This window comes from Cricetulus griseus, chromosome 2 (genome assembly GCF_003668045.3).
Source record: "Cricetulus griseus strain 17A/GY chromosome 2, alternate assembly CriGri-PICRH-1.0, whole genome shotgun sequence".
In the NCBI taxonomy this organism is placed as follows: Eukaryota; Metazoa; Chordata; class Mammalia; order Rodentia; family Cricetidae; genus Cricetulus; species Cricetulus griseus.
The window spans coordinates 269,856,091-269,880,273 of NC_048595.1; the positions used below are offsets into that span (position 1 = coordinate 269,856,091).

General features: G+C 43.9%; 1 protein-coding gene across 3 annotated transcripts in view; it reads right to left on the bottom strand.

Annotated features, from left to right (window-relative positions):
* Map3k5 (mitogen-activated protein kinase kinase kinase 5) overlaps positions 1–23,447 on the bottom strand; it is a 198,847-nt gene extending 175,400 nt beyond the window's left edge. The window contains exon 1 of one of the 3 annotated variants that reach the window (XM_027401935.2): positions 22,648–23,447. In XM_027401935.2, the coding sequence (XP_027257736.1) occupies positions 22,648–23,107 (460 nt within the window). In that variant the 5' untranslated portion in view covers positions 23,108–23,447. Of the gene's footprint in view, positions 1–19,575; positions 19,691–22,647 lie in introns of those variants that run through there. The other 2 variants (XM_027401936.2, XM_035440373.1) reach the window with 2 other exon arrangements.
* Between the last annotated feature and the right edge of the window lie 736 nt (positions 23,448–24,183).

Below are 24,183 nucleotides of genomic sequence, written 5' to 3' on the forward strand. Positions count from 1 at the left end.
CTACCAACATTGCTACCAAAAGGTCTCTGAAAACCATCACCATCACCTTCCTGCTTTGCCTTTTTCATAAGGAGAGGATAAAGGTAACAAATTAGCCCATTTCCCTGGGGGGAAAGTAGTATATCATAGATTTTTCTTTTTTAAGTCAATAATCTCCACTGTTGTGCATAAGTAGCTAGCTTAGTAGCCATGGTTCTCAACCTTCCTTCTGCTGCAATCCTTTAATACAGTTCCTCATGCTGTGGTGATCCCTAACCATAAAATTGTTTTTTGTTGCTACTTCATAACTGTAATTTTGCTTTTGTTAGGAATCATAATGTAAATATCTGATATGCAGGATACCTGATATGTAACCCTTGTGAAAGGATCATTTGACCCCAAAGAGGTCTTGACCCACAGGTTGAGAATCACTGGCTTAAAGGTGGTACTTTATGCATGAATAGGATCTTTGTATGTTTGTTTGATGTCTTCATCACACATACCAGCTAGGGAGAATTACTGCTGTCCCATCACTGTTCAACCATGTCACCCCAACATGCTCAAGCACACAGGAAGTAGAGTAAGCATATAAGCGGATACGCTTACTTGAAAACATCACAGGTTTTGTAATGTGACAGCATGATAGTTTCAATGGTCAACTTGACACAATCTAGAATCATCTGGGAAGAGTTTTAAAGAGAGCGTGTCTACATTGGGTTGATCTGTGGACAGTCTGTGAGGGATGGTTGATATGGGAAGACCCAGCCCATATGGAAGCAAAGGGCACTGAACTGTGTAAAAGTAGAGAAATTTCTAGGTGTGGTGATGCATGCCTTTAATCCAGGCACCTGGGAAACAGAGACAGGTGGTTCTCTGAAAGCAAGGGCTGTCTGGTTTACCATAGGTAAGTCCCAGGCCAGCATAATGGCATAGTGAGACCCTGTCTGTGTTTGTTGTTTTAAAGAGAGATTGAGCCAAGTCCAGCAAGCAAGCAAGCAGGTGGATGTGATGTGGATGTGATGACTGTGGATGTGATGTGACCAGCTGTTTGGTATTATTGCCTTGACTCACAACGATGGGCTGTAACCTGGAACTGTAAGCTAAAATAAACTCCTTTCTCCCCCAGGTTGCTTTCTGCTAGGGTATTTTATTACAACAGAAATGCATCTAAGGCAGACAATAACTCTTCTACCAGGCCTATCTACAAACACTGAAAATTTATAGAAAAAAAAAAAACAGCTTTCCATATTCTCTAACTGTTCTTATTCTATTTTCGACGACCACTTTCCAGAACTGTAATGCCCATTCTCAAAACCAGAGCCTCAGTTTCTCTCCATGACATGGCTAGGACATGGATGGAAAAACAAGATGGAAGCCACTGATTGACCAGCTTGATGGCCAGTTGCATCTGTGCACATCTGGGTGACACATGCAAGAACTTCGGACTGTGACAAATGTTTCTAAAGATGGCACCATCAGTTTCTGACCCCTCTAAATGAACATGCCCTCTATCCCATTGAGGCATCCCCCTTCCTTTGACTGCAGGCTGGCAATGTGAATGCTCTAGTCAAAGAGAGTGCAGCAGAAGGAATGTTCTTAAAAAGTTGAGATCAGCTTGACACAACTGACAGCTTCTACTTCCTTCTTAGCAAGCTTACTCACAGGATTCTCTCCTCAGAAGGCATAGGAGAAGGCCAATCTAGTTGTAGGGAAAGGCCATATGGCAGATACAGGAGGAGTATCTGATGCCAGCAGACAGCTAAATCAACACCCAGTCATTGGAATGAGCCTTCTTGGACAATGCAGCCCAGTTAAGTCTCCGGGTGATTATAGACCCAACAAAGTAGGGACACACCCAGGAACCCACTCAACTCATTAAGCTGTGACAGATAAGAGGCTGCTGTCTGAAGCCAGTATGTTTCATGTGGTGACAGAACAACAGAAAAATGGACCAGGGACCTCTCAAAATAAGAAACCAACACTAAAACTTAAATGTTGGTCCTGACAACACTTGCTTGTCTTCTGTACATGTTTTCTCAGTTAATCTTCTTAAGAATGTCAAGATGCAGGCTTTCTCACTCAAGGATCTCAAGGATCCTTTCTCAAAAGGACACAGAAGAGGCAGAACTGAAACTCAGAGTGAGCTTCCTGGGTCCAGATAGTAGGATTTTCCCACTTCATGGCAGATGGTGGGACAAGTGACTTTGTGACATCAACTCTCAGCTCTATGGAAGAGATCACTGTCTACTTTGGAACCACTATGACCAGGTTGAGTTCCTAGGTGACATCCCTCTACCATTTCAGCCACTAATGCCTAATGCTACTGTTAAAGTCTTGAATGTCTTCCCCAAATCCCCAGGTTGGAAGTCTGCCACTCAAGCTGTGGCACTATTTGGAGCTGGTAGAATCTTCAAGAGATTTAGGCCTAGCGGGAGGCAGTTAGACTACTGGACGTAGGGTAGTAGAACCCTGGACCCTTCCTTGATTCTCTCTTTTATTTCCCCATCACTGTAAAATAAATAGGTGTCCTCCATCATGTGAGACCTTGCAACAGGCCCCAAAGCAAGGAAGGGCCAATCAACCTGAAACAGCACTGAAACTCTAAAATGGACTGAAAATAAACTCAGTTAACAACCTACCTATGGAGGGCTTTATTCACAAAGCATATTAATAAAAATTAGGAATTTGAAACTTGATCCCTCTCACCTGTTTCTTTAATTTACAGTGATATAAATACCTTAAAAAACACTCCTGACTGATTATAGATCAGATAAGATGCTAGGATATGTAGCCTTGAAATCCTTATTATCTTGGTGGTCCATTGCCTACAAGATGGCATGAAAACTCCTTACAAACATAATCACATTTCACTTCTCAGAAAGCCTGCAGTGCAGTAACTGCCTCTTTCTCCATATTGTAGATGAGGAAGCTTGGAGCTCTGGGAAGGATCTCAGTGCCAAGCTCTTACCCAACATGCAAAGGACCTGAAGATTAATCCCTAACAAAACAAAACAAAACAAAACACAACAGCAGCAGATGAAAATCCAGTGACATAGAAAGAAGCATGAACGCAGGAGCAGTAACTGGCAGATCCAAGATTGAAAAACAGAAGTCTTCCAAGTCCAGCCTCGGTTTTGGTCATTATAAAATATGCATTCAATTCTCTATTAACAAGACATTTTTTTCTCTGACCACTGCGGATACACGTGGACACATTTAGATTACACACATTTCAAGAAATAATCTCTATCCCCACAGAGCCATCTTGGCCACACTATAGGTCATAAGATAGGCAAGAACTATTTGATACAGTTCCAAAGCATGGGAACTGCTAAAGCCAAGAGCCAACCCTCTACCCTATCCCAGCAAGCAGTGCCTGAACACCCTGCCTGCAAATATGCACCAAACTGCTCAATGGGACTACTTCTGGGTCGAGACTCATTTCCTTTTAGTACAAGATCCAGCATAATTAAAAAAAAAAGGAGCAAAGAAATGCCAACAAAGATAACTCCTGGGAACACTTCAAGATTTGCAAACAAAAATAGCTGGGCACCACTGCCTCATGGCCAAGTGGGTCAAGGGAGGGGTGCTTGACAGCTCTGTTTTCTCCATCTGCTTTACCTCAGTTCACCCACAGTGACCAGCAGAGCTAAAGGTCCCTTCAGTTTTCACTTATTGCCTTCAGCAGATTCGTCAGCCTACAAATGGGTTTTAGGGCACAGGGAACAAGGACCTCTGGCTCAGCAAACTGGACAGGATACTGTGATGTCTGGTCCTGTTAAAAGACTTACAGAGCAAATGTATGCCACAGTGCTATCCTAAGTTAAAGAAAACATCCCAGAGAAAGTCTTTATTAGATGAAATTAAATTTCTTTTTGTTGGTGTTGTTGTTTGAGATAAGGTTTCTCTGTGTAGCTTTGACTATCCTGGAACTTGCTCTGTAGACCAAACTGGCTTCGAACTCATAGAGATCCACCTGCCTCTGTCTCCCAAGCACTGGGGATTAAGGGCATATGTGTCGCTGCTGTCACTACTTGGCCTAAATTAAATTTCTAATAAATTCCAATTCTTCCCCTTGTATCTGAATGTTAAAATGTAGCCTTTAAACACCAGGTTATAAGAATTCTTTTAGAAAGAACTCCCATAACCTAATAAGTACCTTATGGGAAAATTAATTTTCCATGGTTTTCTTCTTATAAAAATCTGATTTTCAGCCAGGAACCATGGTTTTGGGAGGCTGAAGCATGAGGATTGGGAATTAAAAGCCGGCCTTGGCTAAAGAGAATGAATGGAGGGAGGGGAGGGTGGAGAAAAGACAGAGTCTGTACTAAACATGTACTATTTTTTTCTTCCTATATGAATGGTTTATGCAGTGTTCACATTGCAATGGGCATTTACATTATGACTTGAAGATACTGGAGGATGCTCATAGATTGCAGGCAAATACAGTACATTTTATATAGGAGACATGGGCATCCTTGGATTTTAGAATTGCTGCATATGGAGGGATGAAGAGGATGTACTTGAACATCGTTATATTTGAATTTATAATGGTCTCCCACTCTATAAAAAAAGCAGAGGACCTAGACCCTGCTAAAGACACCCATAATGATATAAGAGATGTTAGGTGTTTGCATGTAGCAGGCTCCTTCCCTGTCCTACTGTGGCAATGATACCACAGAAGATGGCGGGGGCGTCTTCAGAAACCTCAGTTAACACAGTGCACCTTTCTCAGTCCAGTATGTGAAAAGGGTTAGAGTGCTGATCCCAAAATACAGTACAACATCAGCAGCTCTTCATACAAGGATCATTTCTGATTGGGCAGCTTCTTTTTGCAATAGGCAAACACACAATGAATACACATGAATGAATGGGCACAGCTGATAGTTGAGAGTGTCTTCAAGTTAATCTAGGCTCTACTAGAATCTAGTCAGACTTCCACTGAACACTGGTTAGGAAGCTAGAGTGAAGAAAGCATAAAAAATTAGGCAGCTTTGGAAAATGTGAACTGTTTCTACCCGAAGATTTATAACGTGGGAAACTGAGCAAAAAGATCTCACTTTTTTAAAGGGAATAAATTTTATACATAGATGGTGCTACAAGCAATGACATATTTCAGGTAGCTGAGGAAACAACAAAAGCATATCACTTGCTCCTAAACTCCTGAAAGCCTGTGAAGTCTGGCTACTGGGGACAGATGAAAATAAAACTCAGCTGGCCTTAGAGATATCTTTCTTTAACTTCCTAGACAAGTCCCACGCTTCTATAAACAGATTGCCACCAGTAGCAAAATCCTAAGCTTAAGGTATCTCACCGTGATTTCAAATACATCAAATGGCACCAGAAAGGCAACTCTACTTTAAGTCAATTAAATTTAGAATAACATGCTCAGGAGCTGTAGCTTAGAGGAAGAGCACACGCCTGGCATGCATGGCACCCTGGGTTCTAGCCCCAGCACTGCCATATATCAAGGAAAACACTGACTTTTAGTTGCACTGACTACATTTTAGAAAACAAGATTAGCAAGAAAATGGTACATTTAATCTGGGCTTATATACATTTATTACTATCGTAACCTCATCCAAAGGTTCATGATGTAATCCTTGGAACTTATACTCCATGTTCTCACAAAGCAGGGCATGCTGACCTTGTCCTGTCTTTCAAGCATAGACAATGGCAGGGCGGGCCAGTGTGCTATCGGGTAAGAGTAGTTTCTACTGCTTCTGCAAGACTGCCTTCCCTTTCTGCTCCTTTCACAAATAAACTTGCTCTTTAATTTTTAAATTCTACTGCCATTGTTATTATTATTACGTGTCAAGGGGGGAGGATGGTGAGAATGGCACAGCACAGGGGCAGAGGGCAACTTTGAGGAGCTGGTTCCCTCTTTCCATTGTGTGATCTGGGCACAGAACTCAGGCAGTCAGACTTGCACAGCAAGCGATTTTTACCAGCTGAACCATCTCCTGGGCTCAAAAACACACTTTTCAAAATCACATGTATCAGCTTATCCACCAACAGTCAGTCAGAACCCTCTCCCCACACCTAACATTACTTACTTTCCCGGAAATTTCCCTGGCGAAACAGGCTCGGCAGGTAAAGGCATTTGATGCCAAACACACACATAGACACAGACAGACAGACAGACACTTGCTGACAAATACACACACGGCTAGGCACAGACAGACACACAGATGTGGAGACACACCTCTAAATAAAACAACAATTCCATGTGTATAAAAAGAAAAATTCACTGATGAGCCCCTGCTTTTGTTTGGTTTTGACTGCCACCATAGAGCTAAGGGACTAAGCCCCTGTGGTTAAAGGCTTTGTCCCAGGATGCTACCCAGGATGCTTTAAGAGGTGGGACAGAGTGGGAGGTTTTTAGGTCACTGGGGTGTGCTTTGGAGAGGACTGTGGGAACCAGGGCTTCTCTCACTTTTTCTCTGAAGCTCACAATGTGAACAGTTTTGTTCTGTTTGAACAGGCCAAAAAGCAGCAGGGCCACTCCATATGGCCTAGAAGCCCTAAAATATGAGCCAAAACAAGCCTTCCTCTCTATCAGCTGATTAGCTCAGATTTTTTCATGAGAAAAGAAGACTGACTCACACACCTAATGGTGTCTGTGGGATTCTCACCCTTCCTGAACGTTCCCTATCTCTTGTCCTGACCACGTTTCTTTCCTATGGGTGATGCTTCTCTTTGTCCAACTTGGGAGGCTGGTTGGGTCTAAGAATCCTGTCATACGACTTCTTGTTACTCTGCCTCCCCCTGTAGAGATATCTACTTCCATGATTTAAAGTGTCTGTTATATCCACTGCTTGATATTAGCCTTCAAAACCCTAGTCAAATGTTCCCTCCCCGCCAAAGTCTCAATCCACGCCCTCAGAATCCTCCATTTCCTCTGCCAAATCCCTTTATATAATCCCCCAGTGTAAATGAATATTTCCAAAGCCTGATCTTGTATATCAGACTTTGGGCCTATTAAGAGAAGGAGTGACGCTATGGATTTCTAAACTATAAGCACCATTAAGTATCGCCTATAGATTACTCACTATAGAAGACATGGGGAATGCCAAGATTCAGGAAATGGATTTTTGCTGATAATACATTGAAGCAAGGAAAACCGACATCAAACCAACTAAAGGCTAAGAACTGATACAGCTCAGAAACAGAGAGCTTCCTTAATAGGCCCAAGGCCCTAAAACCCTGTGCAAACTAAAAGAGAGAGAGAGAGAAAGAGAGAGAGAGAGAGACAGAGACAGAGACACAGACAGAGACACAGACAGAGAGAAAGAAAGCAGTAACTAAGAGACAAGTGGGGAAGAAAACAAAATTGACGTGTTCAAAAAACCATTAAGAGTAAAACATATGTGGGGATGGAGAGCCGGCTCAGAGGTTACAAACACTGTTCTTCTGGGGGGCCTGAGTTCAATTCCCAGCAACTACATGGTAGCTCACAACCATCTGTCATGAGATCTGGTGATCTCTTCTGCCTACAGGCATCCATGAAGGCAGAACACTGTATACATAATAAATAAATAAATCTTCAAAAAAAAAAATAAAGTGCATGCTTGTGGGCCAAGCATCCAAACGGATACTACAGAAGCAGAGGCAACATCTGTTACAGAGCTGGTCCTTAGCTATGTCACATATGATGTGAATACACAGCAATAGCTGTTTTTCAGCTGTTTAGTTTTGTTTCATTTTGTTTTGGTAGTTTACACCTTTTAAATATACACACTATGTTTTATTATATATGTTAATATTAATATATTAATACATATGTAATACATAATAAATATGTAATATTAATACATATTTTGTTATATGTATAATTAATTTTATTGTACTCATTATACTTACATATAACAATTTATCATATATAATATATATTAACATATATTACTGTGTGTGTCTGCACATTCGTGAGAGAATGGGAGCATGCATTCCACAGGCCATGTGCAGAGGTCAGAAGACAACATGTTGGGAGTCAGTTCTCCTAGGGTCTTTGTTTCTGTCACTGAGCTACTACTCCAGGGTACCTAGCTGGTACATGAGTGAGCATCTGGCCAATTCTCTTGTCTTTGCCTCCCAACTCACTGTAAGAGTAGCCGGGATTCCAGATGTGCATCTTGCATCCAGTTATTTTATGTGAGTTCTGGGGATTGAACTCAAGGTCATTAGGCTTTCATTGCAAGCATTTTGACCTGGTAAGCCATCACCCCAGCCCCTTGTTTTGCTTTGAGACAGGGTTTCTTTTATAGCCCAGGATGGCTTTGAACTTACTACCTCTACTTCCCAAGTGAGGACATTACAGGCACATGTCACCACTGTCGGCACAACAGCTATTTTAAATGCCTCATAAAGAATCAGCTCTGCTTTGCATACTGAATCCTAAAAGCAAATAAAAACTTACTTATCAGCTTTAAATAAGACCAGATTTAGAGGGAGTAAACAAAGACTACTAACCAAAACACGCAATTTAAAATTACAGGGCTCTTAAAAAGAGAAGGAATGTAGAAAGATAAATAGTTCTGTGATTATTCTTAACTTAAATGAAAATGGATGCTGGGGTCACACTCATAAATAGCTTTGTGATATGCTGATTCGGGAGGAATTTCCCCTGTGACCTCATGCCAGATATATACTGTAGTTCAAAAGCTGGCTAAGAGGCTCTTCTCTGCGTAAATGGGACACTTACAAGTGCTGAAAAAATGACTCATATAAGGAGAGATAAAGTCACCAGCAGCTTCTACCTTAGTCCAAGTCTCAAGTTCATCTTCCAGCATTTAGACCAGGTAACTGAGGGCTGGAAGCACAGTAGTCCTCAGAGTCTCAAGCCATGGCCTAAGTTGTCTTTATTCTCTTGGAAAACTCAAATGTATTGTGGCTTATCCTTTGGCACAGAACTCTCTTTAGGCAATGAATGTCTAACTGTCTCACAAACAAACCAAGAACACGCCAAAGAGCACAGAGTTTCAAAACAGAAAAGTGAGGGTTGCTTCATGCGTCTGCCTCGCAGACTAATCCCAGTGTGCCTAATGGTATTATTTTAGGGGAAAACAAAAACATGATCAAAATATCTGTACCCTGGGAAAATGAAAGCATGACAATGCACAAATACAGCAGTACAAGCTTGCCTCAAAGTTCCCATGCAGTGTCATGACACAACGGCAACGGCTTTTAAGCATGAACAACTTCCTGCTTTCTAGGACCACTCCAGGATTCTACAGCCGAGGGTGGAGGGGCATGCCTATGGTTCCAACACTATGAAGGATGAAGCAAGAGGATTCAAAATGCGACTGAGCCATGCAGCCTGGAAATAAGTCATGAGAAGAGGCAATTCTAGAAAATCAGAGGGTAGCCATCAAGAAGAAGGCTCACTGTTTATTTAGCAAGATGAACACTACTTTGATAATCAAAATCTTTACAATGCATAGCTCTGGAAAGCATGGAAACTGGGAGAGGGGTGGAATGGACTCTGTTACTATTTATATATCATATGCTATGAGAATATGTGACTTAGTATTCCTGGCAACTAGCAGGTAGGTCAAATCTTCACTTTAGTAACAAATGGATGTAGGATTTGAAGAAGAGGAATGTCACTCTTGCACTATCAAGGTTTAACTTTCTGAAAGATGTCATGAACGCTCATTAGCCCCAGGCAATGTGTTTATAAATAATACTCATGAAGGTTTCTTTGCCTCAGACAGCTACTGATACATCAGCTTGGAGTTGTCTGCTACTTGGCTGCCTTCTGGTGCCTCAACTGGAGTAAAATTACATAAGGACTCAATCTGGACTTCTGAAGACAGCCATGTAAGCCCATCTCTAACCCTGTCATTAATGAACACTGGGGAATGTTTACATGTTACCAGCTTTTAAATCCTCTTGCAACTTTCTTCTTAATTACTATGTCTTTGCATCTAGCTTGTTTTTTCAAAAGAAATTTTTTTTAATTAGTGTGAATTTTTGTCATCTAAAAAATTGGTCTGAGGGCTGGTAAGATGGTTCAGCAAGGAAAGGGTCTCAGCAGCTGAAAATTCAAACTTAGAGACCTGAGTTCCGATCGCTAGGATCCATGGGAAGATAGAGGCAGAGAAGCAACTCCACACAGTTGTCCTCTGACCTCCACATGTGTGCTGTGACACAGGTTTTTCCCTCCCCCCCCTCTCTCTCTATCTCTGTCTCTCACACACACACATGCACACACACAAATAGTAATAAAAATTTGATATGATATAAATAAAGTTAATATTGATGAAACAAATGTGCCACTCTCTTTAATATATGCTAAATGTACTGGTAAATAAATTCCCTATAAATTAATGGTAATGAGGAAAAAGCCTGAGTGTCTGTGCAAAGACTTCATAATGCTGACAATCTATAATATCACATTTCTGAAGCAACAAAGAGAGACCTGCCACAATGGTTCTCAGCCTTCCTAATGCTGCGACCCTTTAATACAGTTCCTCATGTTATGGCGAACACCAACCATAAGATTATTTTCGTTGCTACTTCATAACTGTAATTTGGCTACTATTATGAATCATAATATAAATATCTGTGTTTTCTGATGGTCTTAGGTGACCCCTGTGAAAAGCCATTCCACTCTTAAAGGGATTGTGACCCACAGACTGAGAACAGGTGTTTTAAGACAGAGAAGGGACTAGAACTCTGTTAGGAACCTAGACTTGCATTTCCTTTGCGATTTCATTTCAGATTTACCAACAGTCAAGTGTACTTTAAGCACAGAAAATATTTGGCAGCACTGGTTTGCTTGGCAAGAAAAGGTAAGCTGACTGTTCTGTTATAACTCACATACAAGCATGACACTGCTCTCTGATTCCAACCCTGCTTTGTAGCTACCCATACATACCCACATTAAGAAATGCAGTAAGTCTGTAAACCAAGCTTCCTGCTCAGTCAGATGGCCTATACCCCTTTTCTTACTCTGTTGTAGCTAAATAGTAAATAGTTCTATTGACCAGAGCTGAAGACTGAAATGTTCACTGGATAAACCAAAGACAATTCTTCCAAACCTAGGCTTTGTCACAGCGAAATTAACATATGTTAACTCTATACATGTGACCCCCAAATAATTTCAAATACTACTAGAAAATATATCCATAAATTTGTTTAATCCCAGAGACCCGCCGCCCCCCAAACATTATAAGCTATTGCCATGGATCACTCTCGGTTACCCTCCAGAATTCTACTGCTAAAGACACCATATACTTGAGTCATAGAACACGGTAAAATCATGCTGGAATGGACCTGGAAGTTTTAGCCCTACTGGCTAGGAGAGCTAGAAGTTGCTATGCAAGCTACCAGAGAAACTATCTGGTTATTATAAAGCACAATGTTGTTTAGATCCTTCAGAAGTAGTGCCTATTTCTCCTCATTAAACAAATTGTGTGTGTGTGTGTGTGTGTGTGTGTGTGTGTGTGTGTGTGTGTGTGTGTGTTATAGATATAGAAACTGGATCAAATGAGAAGTTATACTAGATATAGATACCACATAATCAGAAAACCAGAAATGAATTTGCTAACAGATGAAATACTGGTTAACACTGTGTGAGGCAAGTGTGTAGGTATAAATATTAGAGTCATGTTTCTCTATAAGGTAGAAATCAATTCAATCTATACCAAAAAGTATTCATATGTATTGCTATGGAAAAGAAACATTTGCATTTCTATCATGTGGGCACATGACACTGCATAATGGCTGGATCAATAGAAGGACAATCTAAGGAATACTCACCTTTCAAATAGGTAATTAATTCCCAGAGGGTATGTGATAAAGCCCAGCCCTCCAGTGAATGGATCTTGCCCATATTCGTGTCTTGACAGTTCCCTGGACAGAAAGCTGGTCAGTCTCTCCATCTCTATGCTCGAAGCTCTATCTGACTTAAAGCTCTTGCTTCCTCAGTCTGTGAACCCTGCTATCTGAAGCTGATCCTGCCCTGAGAAGACCCTAGAACATGGTACTATGACACAGACTTCTAATCATGGTGGGAATCATGGTACCATTTGAATAACAGGACATCTGTCCCCGAGGTTTGGATATAGTTTGAGGTACAGGCTCTGTGGTCATAAACCCACCAAGAATATGTCAGGATGATTCCTGTAGATCCTGGAAATCCAGATTCATTACACTGGGAAACCGCTGTTGTCACCAGGTGGGGGGGGGGGGTCTTGGTGTTCTCCATCGTTTCAGTAGATTTATAGTCTGGATTGAAAATGAACCTATTTCAGAGGATGCGTAACTGCTATAAAGTTCTACATGCCAACGACATGAGTTTGGCATGTAGAACTTTATAATTTCAGGCAAGTTATACCCAAACAAACATGATTGCTATGTGCTGGGTGCTATGCTGGATGCTCTCTCTACATGCGTGATCTTATCCTTAAAACAGCTGCAGGAGGCAGATGGCATCATTTGAATGTCAAGTTCCTGAATGGCTGGGCCAGAATGAGAATAGTAAACAAATAAAATTCCATTTAGATAATAAAAGGCAAATACAGATTGGAGACACTGTTGATGCTGAGCCACGGCTAAGTTATGATTTATGCATACAAAAATGAGGCAAAGGGCCAGTGTGATGGCTTAGCTGTACATTTCAATCCTTGGATCCTGTAGATAGAGGGAAGGAGAGAACCAACTCTACAGAATTATCCTTTATGAACCCTGTCACATGTGCAATGAAACAGAGTTAAATAGTTAATTGAAATATGTGTGTGGTTGTGGTTTTATCTATTTCAAAACCACTGTTCACAATAGAATAAAGTAGGACTTCCCATGAAGAAAGAGTTTTCCCAGGAAGGGAAACTAATGGAGCAGGGGCTTTCAGTTTCCTACACAATGACTCCAAAGAGAAGAGAAATGACCCAGATCCATGCATGTGTTTAACAGCTGTGGTCTTTGGGCAGACTCTGAGTTAATGTCTGAATGTCTGTTGCACCTTCCTAGTACTCTTTGTTCCTGTTGAAATAGTTTACAAGTTACATTTTAAAATTGTTTATTTATTTTAGTGGTGCTGGAATTAATCCCAAGGCCCCTGCAATGATAGATGGAGACTCTACCACTGAGATACACCTCCAGCCCCTAAGGTTGTTTTTTGCTGTTATTGTTATTTCTAGTGAGCTGGGTAGGGAGGAATGTGGAATATAGGGAATTCTTGACTTCCTTAGCATCAGTTGTTCCCATGGAAACAGTCACATATTATAAATCCTTTTTACTCCCAAAGACTTATACCTTCTATTTCAAAGCTCTCCAGTGTATCTGCTGCCTCTGCCAGCTAATAAAACCATCATAACTGAACTGCTGGGCATGGTTATCATATTAGGGATAAGCCAGTCAGACTCAGAAATGGATCTACTCAGGAAAGCAGGAACAGGTTATGATCAGAGCCCGTCTCTTACATCATTCCACAAAACAGCTTCTTTGCTCTATCTTTTCTATGATCCCTCTGACTCTCATACTCAGAATCTGGCTCAAGATTCACCTGGAAAAAAAGCCTGAGTGCAAGCAACTGGTAAACCAGCGTTTGGCCTAGGCTCCTATCTCTTTTGATGATGGTATTGATAGATAAATGTCAGTTGGTGTCATCAAACTGGTAAGAAGTCACTGACCAGAATGAAGTGTCATTGCCCCAGTTCATTCTGACAGTGATGCTGTGACCACTATGGACTAAGATATGAGACCCAGTGTTTTCAATGTTGGTCACTGCAGAAGATACCTGCAGTGAGTATCTTGGCACACTGCACATATATCAAGTGATACAGTGGGGAAACAACAAGGATTATTAAAAAGGTGGGAAGATTTGACTCCTAATCAATTACTTGATTAAATCTGGCCAAAACATGTATCTTTTTTTTTTTTTTTTTTTTTGGTTTTTCGAGACAGGGTTTTCCTGTAGCTTTGGAGCCTATCCTGGAACTCGCTCTGTAGACCAGGCTGGCCTCAAACTCACAGAGATCCACCTACTTCTGTCTAGGATTAAAGGTGTGCATCACCACCGCCCGGCCCCAAGACATGTATCTTTAAAATGCAAACAATACATTGCCATGTCTATCTCTTCTATTCAGCTAAGAAAATGGTCAAATTGGTCTGACCTGGCCATGTGAAATCACCTACGTACCAATGTGACCAAGACACACACAGAAATGCCAATGAGGAGGGGAAAGCAGTGGCCACTGAAAGCAGGAATGACAGTCTGGTCCTGCTTCTCCTAGCTGTGAACTATACTTTTCACAATAAACATATTAGAAAGCTTGAATGTGACACCAAGAGGCACGTGAGCTGTGTGTAATGGTGCACAGTGATAATCCCAACACTGAGCTGGGACAGGAAGATGCCAGTGCTCGAAGGGCAACAAAGTAAGACCCTTCTCAAAAAACAACCAAGCTGAGCAACCAGTGTTCTTAATCCCTGCACTCTCTCTCCAGTCTTAGATAAGTTTTACATAACAAATTAAGATAATCAAGATTTTTTAAAGTGTGTCTGTGTCTGTGTGTGTGTGTGTGTGTGTGTGTGTGTGTGTGGTATGCACTTGTTAGTGCATACATTCATGTGGGGGAGGGTGCACGTGCAGATATACATGTGGAGGTCCAAGGTTAACACTGGGTGTCTTCCTTCCATCACTCTATCTTTGTGTTTTGAAATAGGGTCTCTCACAGAACCTGAATTTCACTGATTTGGCTAGACTGGCTGGCAATGTGCTTACGGGATCTGTCTATCTTCTCCCACAAAGTCACCCTCTGGCACTGGAGTTACAGGAATCAGCCATCACACCTTTCCTTTCTCTCTTTCTCCCTTCCACCTCCCCCCCCCCCGCTTTCTTCCTTCCTTTATGTGGGTTCAGGAGATCTGAGCCCAGGTCCTTATGCTTGCACAGAAGGCACTTACCAACCGAGTCATCTCCCAGGTCCCAGTGTAATCAAGATTTTTAAATGAGGAAGAGTTTTCTAGCTTAGGAAATACTTGGTTTCATATAATTTGTAGTCACTTAACAGATGGACAGGCATTCCCTGATACTTACTAGGGCCCATGTGTCTGTTGAGCAAGAAGTTCACAGGTATGAATGAAAGAGGCTAAGGGTGCTAGAAAGCACTGTCTGGCCATGGGCATTTGCAGACTCCCCACGTGAAGGAGTGAAGGAATACAACTTCCTGAATGAGTGAATCATATACCATGGGCAGTTGTCTTCCTCATTGTTGATTACCTACTGTAAGAGAATAGGTTTGTTTGGAAGGAATGTGCTCTGACACCCTGTGTCTTGGTTAGCACTAAGTCACAGGGCCCTGCCCTGCTATGCCAGAGACACTTCACATTTCTCTCTGTCTCTCTGTCTCTGTCTCTGTCTCTGTCTCTTCCCTCTTGTCTCCCCTAAGACAATCACCACAGTGTAGCATGTGTTTTTATGCTTTTTTTAAAAAAATTAATATAAGCCAGGCATAGGTGGCGCATGCCTTTAATCCCAGCACTTGGGAGGCAGAGGCAGGAAGATCTCTGTGAGTTCGAGGCCAGCCTGGTCTCCACAGCGAGTGCCAGGATAGGCTCCAAAGCTGCACAGAGAAAGCCTGCCTCGAAAAACCTAAATAAATAAATAAATAAATAAATAAATTTAATATAAAAATGAAGGGGTGAGGGAAGGAGGGGAGGGGAGAGAGGCTTGGAGTCCCTGACCAAAAAGGCAGTCACCTGTGGTGGTACTGACCTGGGCTGGGTTTCGAGGAGATGGGCTGGAAGAAGCTCTAAGAAAGCACAGAGTCGGTCCCCTGTTGTGGAAAGTCCTGCACATTCATTGGACTTTATGCTTAGGAATCTCCCACTACACCTCAAAGAAACTATGAACCAACTGAGCCCCAAACGGGAACTAAACAGTGCACAAACCAGGCCTCTGAAACAGGAAGCAGGGGATAGTCCCTGTGGCTACCACAAAGGAACTGACCTGTAGTGGTGAACTCCCAAGAAACTGGCACTAGCCAAGAGCACTGGTGAGACAAGACAGTGCTATGCATTATCCGTAGGTCTCACCTAGAGAGGGAATGAGCTCAGGCTATCAGCTGACAATGTCTCAAGCAGGCCAAGCCAGCCAAGTTGAGGAAAGAAACCACAATCATAGGAACAGGAAGCAAGGCCAGTCGTGACTATCTGTAGTTGGCTATTTTGGGTAAGAAATGGGAGCTCTAAAAAGGAATCTATTTTTTTATACTGAGAACTTTTCTTTTTAGATGCATGTGCACACATACACACACACTTCTTTTCCTGCAAAGTTTCTATTATAATTCATTTAGGAAAATGGTACTTCATTTCAATAAGCCAGTTAGCCAAGAAACCGAGCGGCAACACTGTGCTCTGGGTTTAGATGTGGCAGCAACAGCTGACCCAATGGCATGCCAGTACAAGAAGAAAGCATGTGTGGGTGACCACAGGGACTAACTATTCTTTTTTTCTTTGTTTTTCAATTATAACTAGCCAGATGTGGATAGGTAGGTTGCTTGGTTTCAATGAATTTACCATTGTTTCCTCTTTGGAAAATTGCACTGAGGCTTATCTCTGTAGAGAACTAGAATGACTGAAAAGTACAAAGAGGTTGTGGGGCAGTTCAGGACAGAGTTTGCAAACACTAACTGCTATGTTGATTGACAAAATAAAGTTTTCACTTACCCATAGCATCATGGGTGAATAATGAATAATGCTGAGCTTTTCCATACTTGTACTGTATGCAAAGACCTATCCTTTATTCTGAGGTTATATCCCGGGGTCATATGTAGTCCAGGCTGATTTCAAAGTTGCCCATAACTGAGGATAACCTTTTACTCCTAACCCCCCTGCTTCTACTTCCCAAGTGCTAAGATTGCTAAGATTTAAGTGCTTAGGCCCCACACTTAAAAGAGTTTTCTTGTTACTGTTGTCCTCATTGTTGTGGTTGCTGGTATTGCTGTTTGGAGTGCTGGAGACTAAACTCAGGTTCTTGCAAATGCGAGCCAAGTATTCTAGCATTGAGTTATACTCCCCAGTCCCTACCTAATTTGGGTGAGTGTGCAATTAAAATTTTTAAGTGTGTGTGTGCTTGTATGTATGCTTGTGTTGTATGTACATGTGTGTGTCTGTGTGTGTGTGCTTACCTGTGCTTATACATGCAGAGGTCAGAGGTCAACATCAGGAATCTTCCTTTATTGCTCTCCACTTTGTGTCCTTGTGTTTTAAGAAGAGGGTCCCTCACTGAATCTGGAACACACCATTTTAGGGAGACTGGCTAGCCAGCAGGTCCCTGCTATCCTCTTGTCTCCAGCGTTAGGATTACAGACTCCCTTTGTCATACTCGGCTTTCACTGTATTCCAAAGATCTGAACTCGGGTCCTTAGGCTTGTGAAACGCGTACTTTACACACTGAGCAATCTCCCCAGTCCCTTAAGACCTAATATTTTTAGTATAAAAATAGCTTTCCTTTTTAAGAACATTATATTAAGTTGTTTGTCTGTTTTTTTCTCTTTCTTTCTGTTACAACATCCTTAGTCAGAAAAATAGTGTTGGCAAGTACATTTCAGTTCTCTTGAATTTTTTTTTTTTAAGCTGGTTCATGGGAACTACTAGTTCTTTAGGAATACACACTTCATCCTCTCTCTCCAAGTGAATGACAATGCTTGCAAAACCTGGGCTGGCCTTGAAAGCAGAAATGCAGAAGTCAGCAGCAAGACTTTCAAGAAATCAGTCTAAGATAGAGGGGTCCAAAGGCAGTGTTTTATTTTACCAAACAAACCTGGAAGTCCTAAGAAGGTGAGCCGGAGGAAAATGAGGCAAAGCCTGGAAAGGTCAGAAGCCACTCTGGCAAAATAGTGTAAGGGTCACTTTTAGCGCAAACTCGATTCCACTGAAAACACAATGTGGATGAAAATAGAAAAGCTAAGTGCCTAAAATTTCAACTAGCACATGCTTCCTTCCGGCTCCCCACTATTGCCACAGTGTGAAACACCAAGCAGGAGATTGCAATCTTCAGTGAGTCAGGCTAAGAGGAAGGCCCCGGGCAGATGCAATAAATGGCTCATGGCAAGGAAGGGGGAAGTGGGCAGATCTTCTAATCTAGTGCCCACCAAGAGGAAGATAGGTGGCTTAGAGCCAATCAAGGTCCCAAGTCTTACATCAGCAGGGAGCTGAAGGCCCTAAGTAGGTTAGGAGAGGAAGAAAGCTGAAAGAGGTGAATGTATTCCTACATCTTGCTGGTATCTCCTCTTTCACTGAACACCCTTCTTTTCCTGCATCCTCTCTCAGCCCCTGCCCTTATCCAAGTTGATGTTCCTCCTACCAATGGATGAGATGCATCAGAGCAAAAGTCACTGGTCTAAGACTCAGAAAAGTATATCAAAACCCCAGGGTAAGGGACCAGAAACATCATTTCCTGAATGTTTAGAGTAGTGAATGGGTTCCACATGCTTGAGCTAGCAAAGCCGGATTCCGGAATCTGCCACCTCTTATACTGATGCCAAGGAAAGGTGTGAAGCAATCTTAAATCATTTAACCTGAATGAACACGTAGCACGTCTTTATAGTTCTGTATTTTCATAAGCAAAATAAGGAGACAGTGAAGGCCATTCCAGCAACACACAAAGAACTAGTGCCCATGAAGTATTTTTAAGAGTTGAAAATGTTGCTCAGTTAATAGAGTGCTTGCCTAGTTTGCACAAAGTCCTGGGTTCGATCCCCTGTGCTGCATAAATGGGTGACTATAAACCCAGCACTCAAGCTAGAAGATGGGGAAGTTCAAGGTCATTCTCCATTGCATAGTAAGTTCAAAATCTGAGCACTTATGGTCTGTCCACAAAGGCAACACCTTTTATCACTGACACCTGTAGCCTTTGCAGAATTTTACTGCCTACAATGCAAGGTTCTTTAAGCACATGTGGTTTGGTTTGGTGTCTACCGTCTCTGAGCAAGACTCTCATATATAAAGCCATAACTATCTTTAAGACGCATGAATGATTTTCAAAACCACACTAACTAAGCATGAGTCAGCTATATAGAGTAAGAGAACAACAAACATAGTCCAGAAACAAACCGGAATAAATACCAATAAAACCCAGAATCCAGTGAAAGTTTAATTCCAATGTATTCTTTAAACAGATATCAGTACACAAAACAAGGAAAATTCTAACAATACCAGCTCTCTTTATTCCATTATTAATTTACTAAGCTGAACTACTTGAGATCCATCGTTTCTTTCCAAATGCTGAGACCCAGGCTCTGGGCTTCTGCAGCTCAGTCTCAGAGCTCCTGTCCATCATGCACAAGGCAGGATTTCCAGCATAGGAGATGAAATCACAACAACAAAATAAGACCCAGGTTGGGCCGTCCTTGCTTATTCTCCCACCTGACTTCAGGTGCCATGTTCTTTAAAAAGCTATCCTTTGACTTGGAAGTGGTGGGGCACACCTCTAATCCCAGCACTCAGGAGGCAGAGGCAGGAGGATCTCTGAGTTCGAGGCCAGCTTGGTCTACAATGGGAGTTCCAGGACAGATGGGGCTACATAGAGAAACCCTGTCTCAAACCAAAAGGAAATAAGAAAGGTACCATTCGACCCACCTACCTTACCTTTGAGTGCTGAGAATCTGTGGCTTCTGAGTGACCCTCACACAAGCTCTGTGACTGTGACAGCCCCATCATAGGCTCCACCCTCCCACTGTCTCTGATCTCCTCAGGACCAAGGACAGGCCATAAACAAGCAGTTACAAATCTCTATGAAGTACAGTGAGTCATCGGAAGTAATAATATTGAAATTTTAAAGAACAGAATAGGTCATTCCAACCATCTACTCTCCTAAAAGTTTAAATGACTCACTTAAAATTACAGAAGAAACAGGACCAGAATCCAGACCCCTAAGCTCCTGTTCAAATATTCACGTTTTCTTGCTTTCACAGATACACAGAATTCAGGGGGATCTTAGATATCTGACTCAATTCTCTCCCTTCTGCCCTGGTGAACTTTGCAAATAAAGAAACTCTACTGGGAGGCACAAAAAGCCTCTCTCACAAGTATATAATCCAAAGCAGAACTGGATAAACACTTAGCCCACCTGGAGGGGCCATGCCCTTGCAATGTTATCATAAGGATCCAATCTACAGATGAAGGTAGAGGTATAGAGAAAAGGCCCTGACTCAGAGACCTGCAGTTTCCATGCTTAGCCAGCCTGCAAGCTAAAGCTGTCAATTAGCACACTTTTATCATCCACAGCCATACTGTCTTTGCTTGCTTCATTTGGTTTTGATTTTTGAAATTGTGTAGCTCAGGTTAGTCTTTTAATCACTGTATAGCTCAGGCTAACCTCAATGACACAATCATTTCTTTAGAGACTTTTTATGGCAAAGTTGCATACCTGTGAGAGAAACTTGAAAGACTGCAGAGTCTCAAATATTTACTATCTGGCCTCTGACAGAAAACAAAACACCAACCACAAACAGTTGGCCAGAGCATATAGAAGGAGAGTTAAGTACTCTCTTAGACATCAGGGGAAAACCTAAGTTTTGACTACTATCAAAGCCCAAAAAGTCTTCAGTTTAGAAAGACAAAGGGTAGGGACAAAACTGGCACGATCCTCATTATTCCATCACAGCTTCATGCCGAATAAAATATCTTCTAGCAGCCTGGTGGCAGTGGCACACACTTTTAATCCCAGCACTAGGGAGGCACAGGCAGGCAGATCTCTGAGTTCAAGGCCAGCCTGGTCTACCGAGCGAGTTCTAGAACAGCCAGGGCCACACAGAGAAACCCTCTCTCGAAAAACAAAACAGTTAACAAACAAAGATAATTTCTAGCTGGGCAGAGACGAGACAGGCCTGGCTAAGTTGAAAGAAACAGTGGGTTTTGGTTGCTGGCCACCAACAAGGGAGTCTCCAGAGCACATCCATTTCACTGTTCCTCACTGCACCTAATGTCTCTGAAGACCTTTGTCAACTCCTGATCCCAGGATCCCCAAACAGAGCACTTCCTTTGATTCTAATAGCAACGGTGCCCTATATAAAGGCAGCCAGAGGTCCCCATGAACTTTATGGTCAGCACTGTGCACTGACCAGTCACTGCCTATGAGTCCTAGGATTAGTGATGGATTGATTAGTATACCTAGTAAGGAAGGAATATTCTTTTCCCAGGCTGGGGCACAGGACTAAGTGAGATAGAGTTCAGTGTCTGCACTCTTCTAACCTTCCTCCCTTCCGCAATGATGGTATTTGGAGACTAACAGAGGAAAGCCTTGTTAGGAAAGTTTCCTTCATATTAGCTGAGGGTTGAAGAATTTTTTTTCCGGACTCCTAGGAAAAATATGCCCACTCTATCATTGCAATAAAAATAAGCTCAAGTTTTTATTTGGCTTTTTTCCTCTCATATCATTTGGTTCTTTGAAGCTTCTTCCAAATTATAATCCAAAAATAAGAGCGCTATAATTTTTAGAAAAGTTATGTTTATGTAATTTTTATAGCTAGCCACCCCGAGAGCCAAGCTATAATATATTACATTCATGTTCAGTTATGAAGACAAGACTGTTTAAAAAATACCCAAACCAGAAAGTCCCAGTTTATTTAGTCTGGCTTCCTTAACATGAAGTTCTTCTTGTTCTTAAAATATTCAGCTTTGGCTGAATTCCAAAGCAGACATAAGCCTACTTCAGGTGCTTGGAAGGGAGGCTGTAAGAGAATTAGATTGAAATATAAAACCTGCGATCACAAATGTAAGAAGCTTACTGACTTTGAAGACAGGCAGCCAGGTTTCCCACAGCCATGACTATAAAAATTAGCACGTCCATTTACTTGATTTCATTGAATTTTAGTAGCACTTGGCCATCCCTGACACTTGCTAAGAGGCAGCCAGTTGCTTCAGTCATGAAAACACTCTGAAATCTGAAGTAGGCTAAAAAGGGAGACATCCCTTCTCATAGATTATGCTAGCAATCTCTTTAATGGCCAAACGATTCTGTCATTTAAATAGCACAGGAACTCTTTAAAAGATGTTAAATTATAAACCCTTCCCAAAAACCCACCATTAGTATCTGGGGTAGTTTATTTTTTAAACTGGTTCTTTGGGCAGGATTCTAACAAAGATCACATACATCTGGTGTAGTCCACAGTAGTTTTTTACTCTAGGGTGTAGTGATTTGACCGTTCAAGCCACCAAAACTTGAAGGTGAAATGAGTAGAGCAAGGTCAGGCCATGCTTTGAAAACTCACACACATACTCTCTGCACGCAGATGACTGCTTGGCATAAGGCGTTCCATACTCCTAAGACTGCACTGAGAACAGAACATCACCTTGGAGGGCCACAGGTGTGTGTAAAAGGAAAACCGAACTAACTATACACTGACTGAAGAACTGATTGAAACAATTATCTCGCAATACTGAAAGAGTGTTCTTCAAGGCTTGGACTTGGACCCAGGGGCTCCGCCGCATAAATCAGCAAAATCTCCCGCACAAATACAGGCTTTTGCACCAGCACACACTCTCTGTTAGGAGCGGCGGGCGCCAGGACGGTCCTGCAACCTCTCAGGTTGCTCCCAAGGAGCGTGATGTAAATAGGAAGCTTGCTTCCCGCCCATGAAAAAAACAAAACAAAACATTCTCCACGATGACGGTCAGGGGAAGCACGGCGGCGGCCACGGCGAGGAAGCTGCCACTCACCTGCGTTGTAGAAACGGTCCAGCACGGCGGTTTCCCCGAAGTCCAGTTTCCCGAAATGCAGGGTCTCCAGGGTGGCGCCCACCGCCTCGCACGCCTCCCGCAGGCTCTGCAGGGCCTCGCTCTCGGCCACCACCAGCTGCCCCTGGCTTGCCTCGTTGATCACATATGCCACGGTGGTCCTCCGGCCGCCCCCGCTGCCAGAGTTGCCCCGGCCTCGGGTGGCGCTGCTCCCGGGGGTGGCAGCAGGGCAACCGGTGCCAGGAGCGGCCGCGCTTTCCACGTTCCAGAAACTGCCCGGAGGTGGCGGCGGCGGCAGAGGCAGCTGGCTCGGCTCACCCTCCGCCGCCGTCGCTGCTCCTCCTCCCCTCCGGCAGCTGCCGCCCTCCGGGATGGTGCAGAAGCCCGCGGAAGCGAACGGCGGCACGGAGAAAGTGATGCCCTCGCCGGCTTCGGTGCCCATCTCTGCCTGCCGGGCTGCCGCGGCAGCGACGCCGGGGTCCCCAGCCCAGACGCACCGTCTGGCCAGCCACAGCTCCGGGCTGCTGCGCGCACGCCGGGCTAGGCAGCTGCCATCGCGCGCCGCGCCTTCGCCGCCGCGCCGCCGCCTCCGCTCGGGCGCTCTGTCCCCCGGGGCCACGCCGCTGCCCGGAGGCGGCTCGCCCCTCCTCGGCGCCTCCGTGGCCACGCCGCTTGCCCGCTGCAGGGTGGAGAGTCCACGGGGTGGGGACGCCAGCCGCGGCGAGCGGGAAAGGACAGAGCTTCCTCCTCTTGGCGGGCAGACCAGTCTGCGGCCAACCTGCGCGGCCGCTGCGGCTCAAGGGCGCCGCTCTCGGGGAGCCGCGCGTTGTCGCCTGCGGAGCGCGGGCCGGGCGAGGGCGCCCTCTGGGTGCCGCGCTACCTGGAGAACACCTTACGCGCGGTGGGCGGGCTGCCCCGGGCCGCGTCCCGGAACCCTGGTGGCCGCACCCCAAAGGACCCGCCTCTTTGCTCGGCTGTAGCTCCCCTGCATCGACTCCTCGGGCGCCTCCTCCTTCCTTCCCCTCCTCTTTCACCGGATCGCCGCGCCCTCCGAGTCCCAGCGTCGGTCTCGCAGCTCCTTGCAGCCGCTCGTCGCCTCGGCCACCCGCCTCCGGCCGCCCACTCGTTACAGCACCGAGAGCCAGGGCCCGCCCCTGAGGAGGGCGCTGCTGGGAAGCTGCAGCCTGGACCGAGCACACTGCTCCCGGACCTCAGAGAACCTGCAAAGGGGGTTGAAAAGCCCCGGGCGCGCACCCCTGCGGGAAGGCGCTAACAAGTGTCTCTAGCCTGTACTGTCTGGGTCAGCCCGCCAGGCGGTGGCAGAGCAGGGCTCAGCCACTGCGCCTCACACGGGTCCAAATGTGGGCCGCTCGCACTCGGACCGCGTGTGGCGCTGGAAGCACAGGGGGTGACCCGCGTGCCTAGAGCCTGGAGGATCCCAACTAGCGCCCTAGAGCCCAGGCCTCAAGTGGAAAGTGGTTTATAAGTGACAGGGGCACTAAATTTAGAAGTGATCGG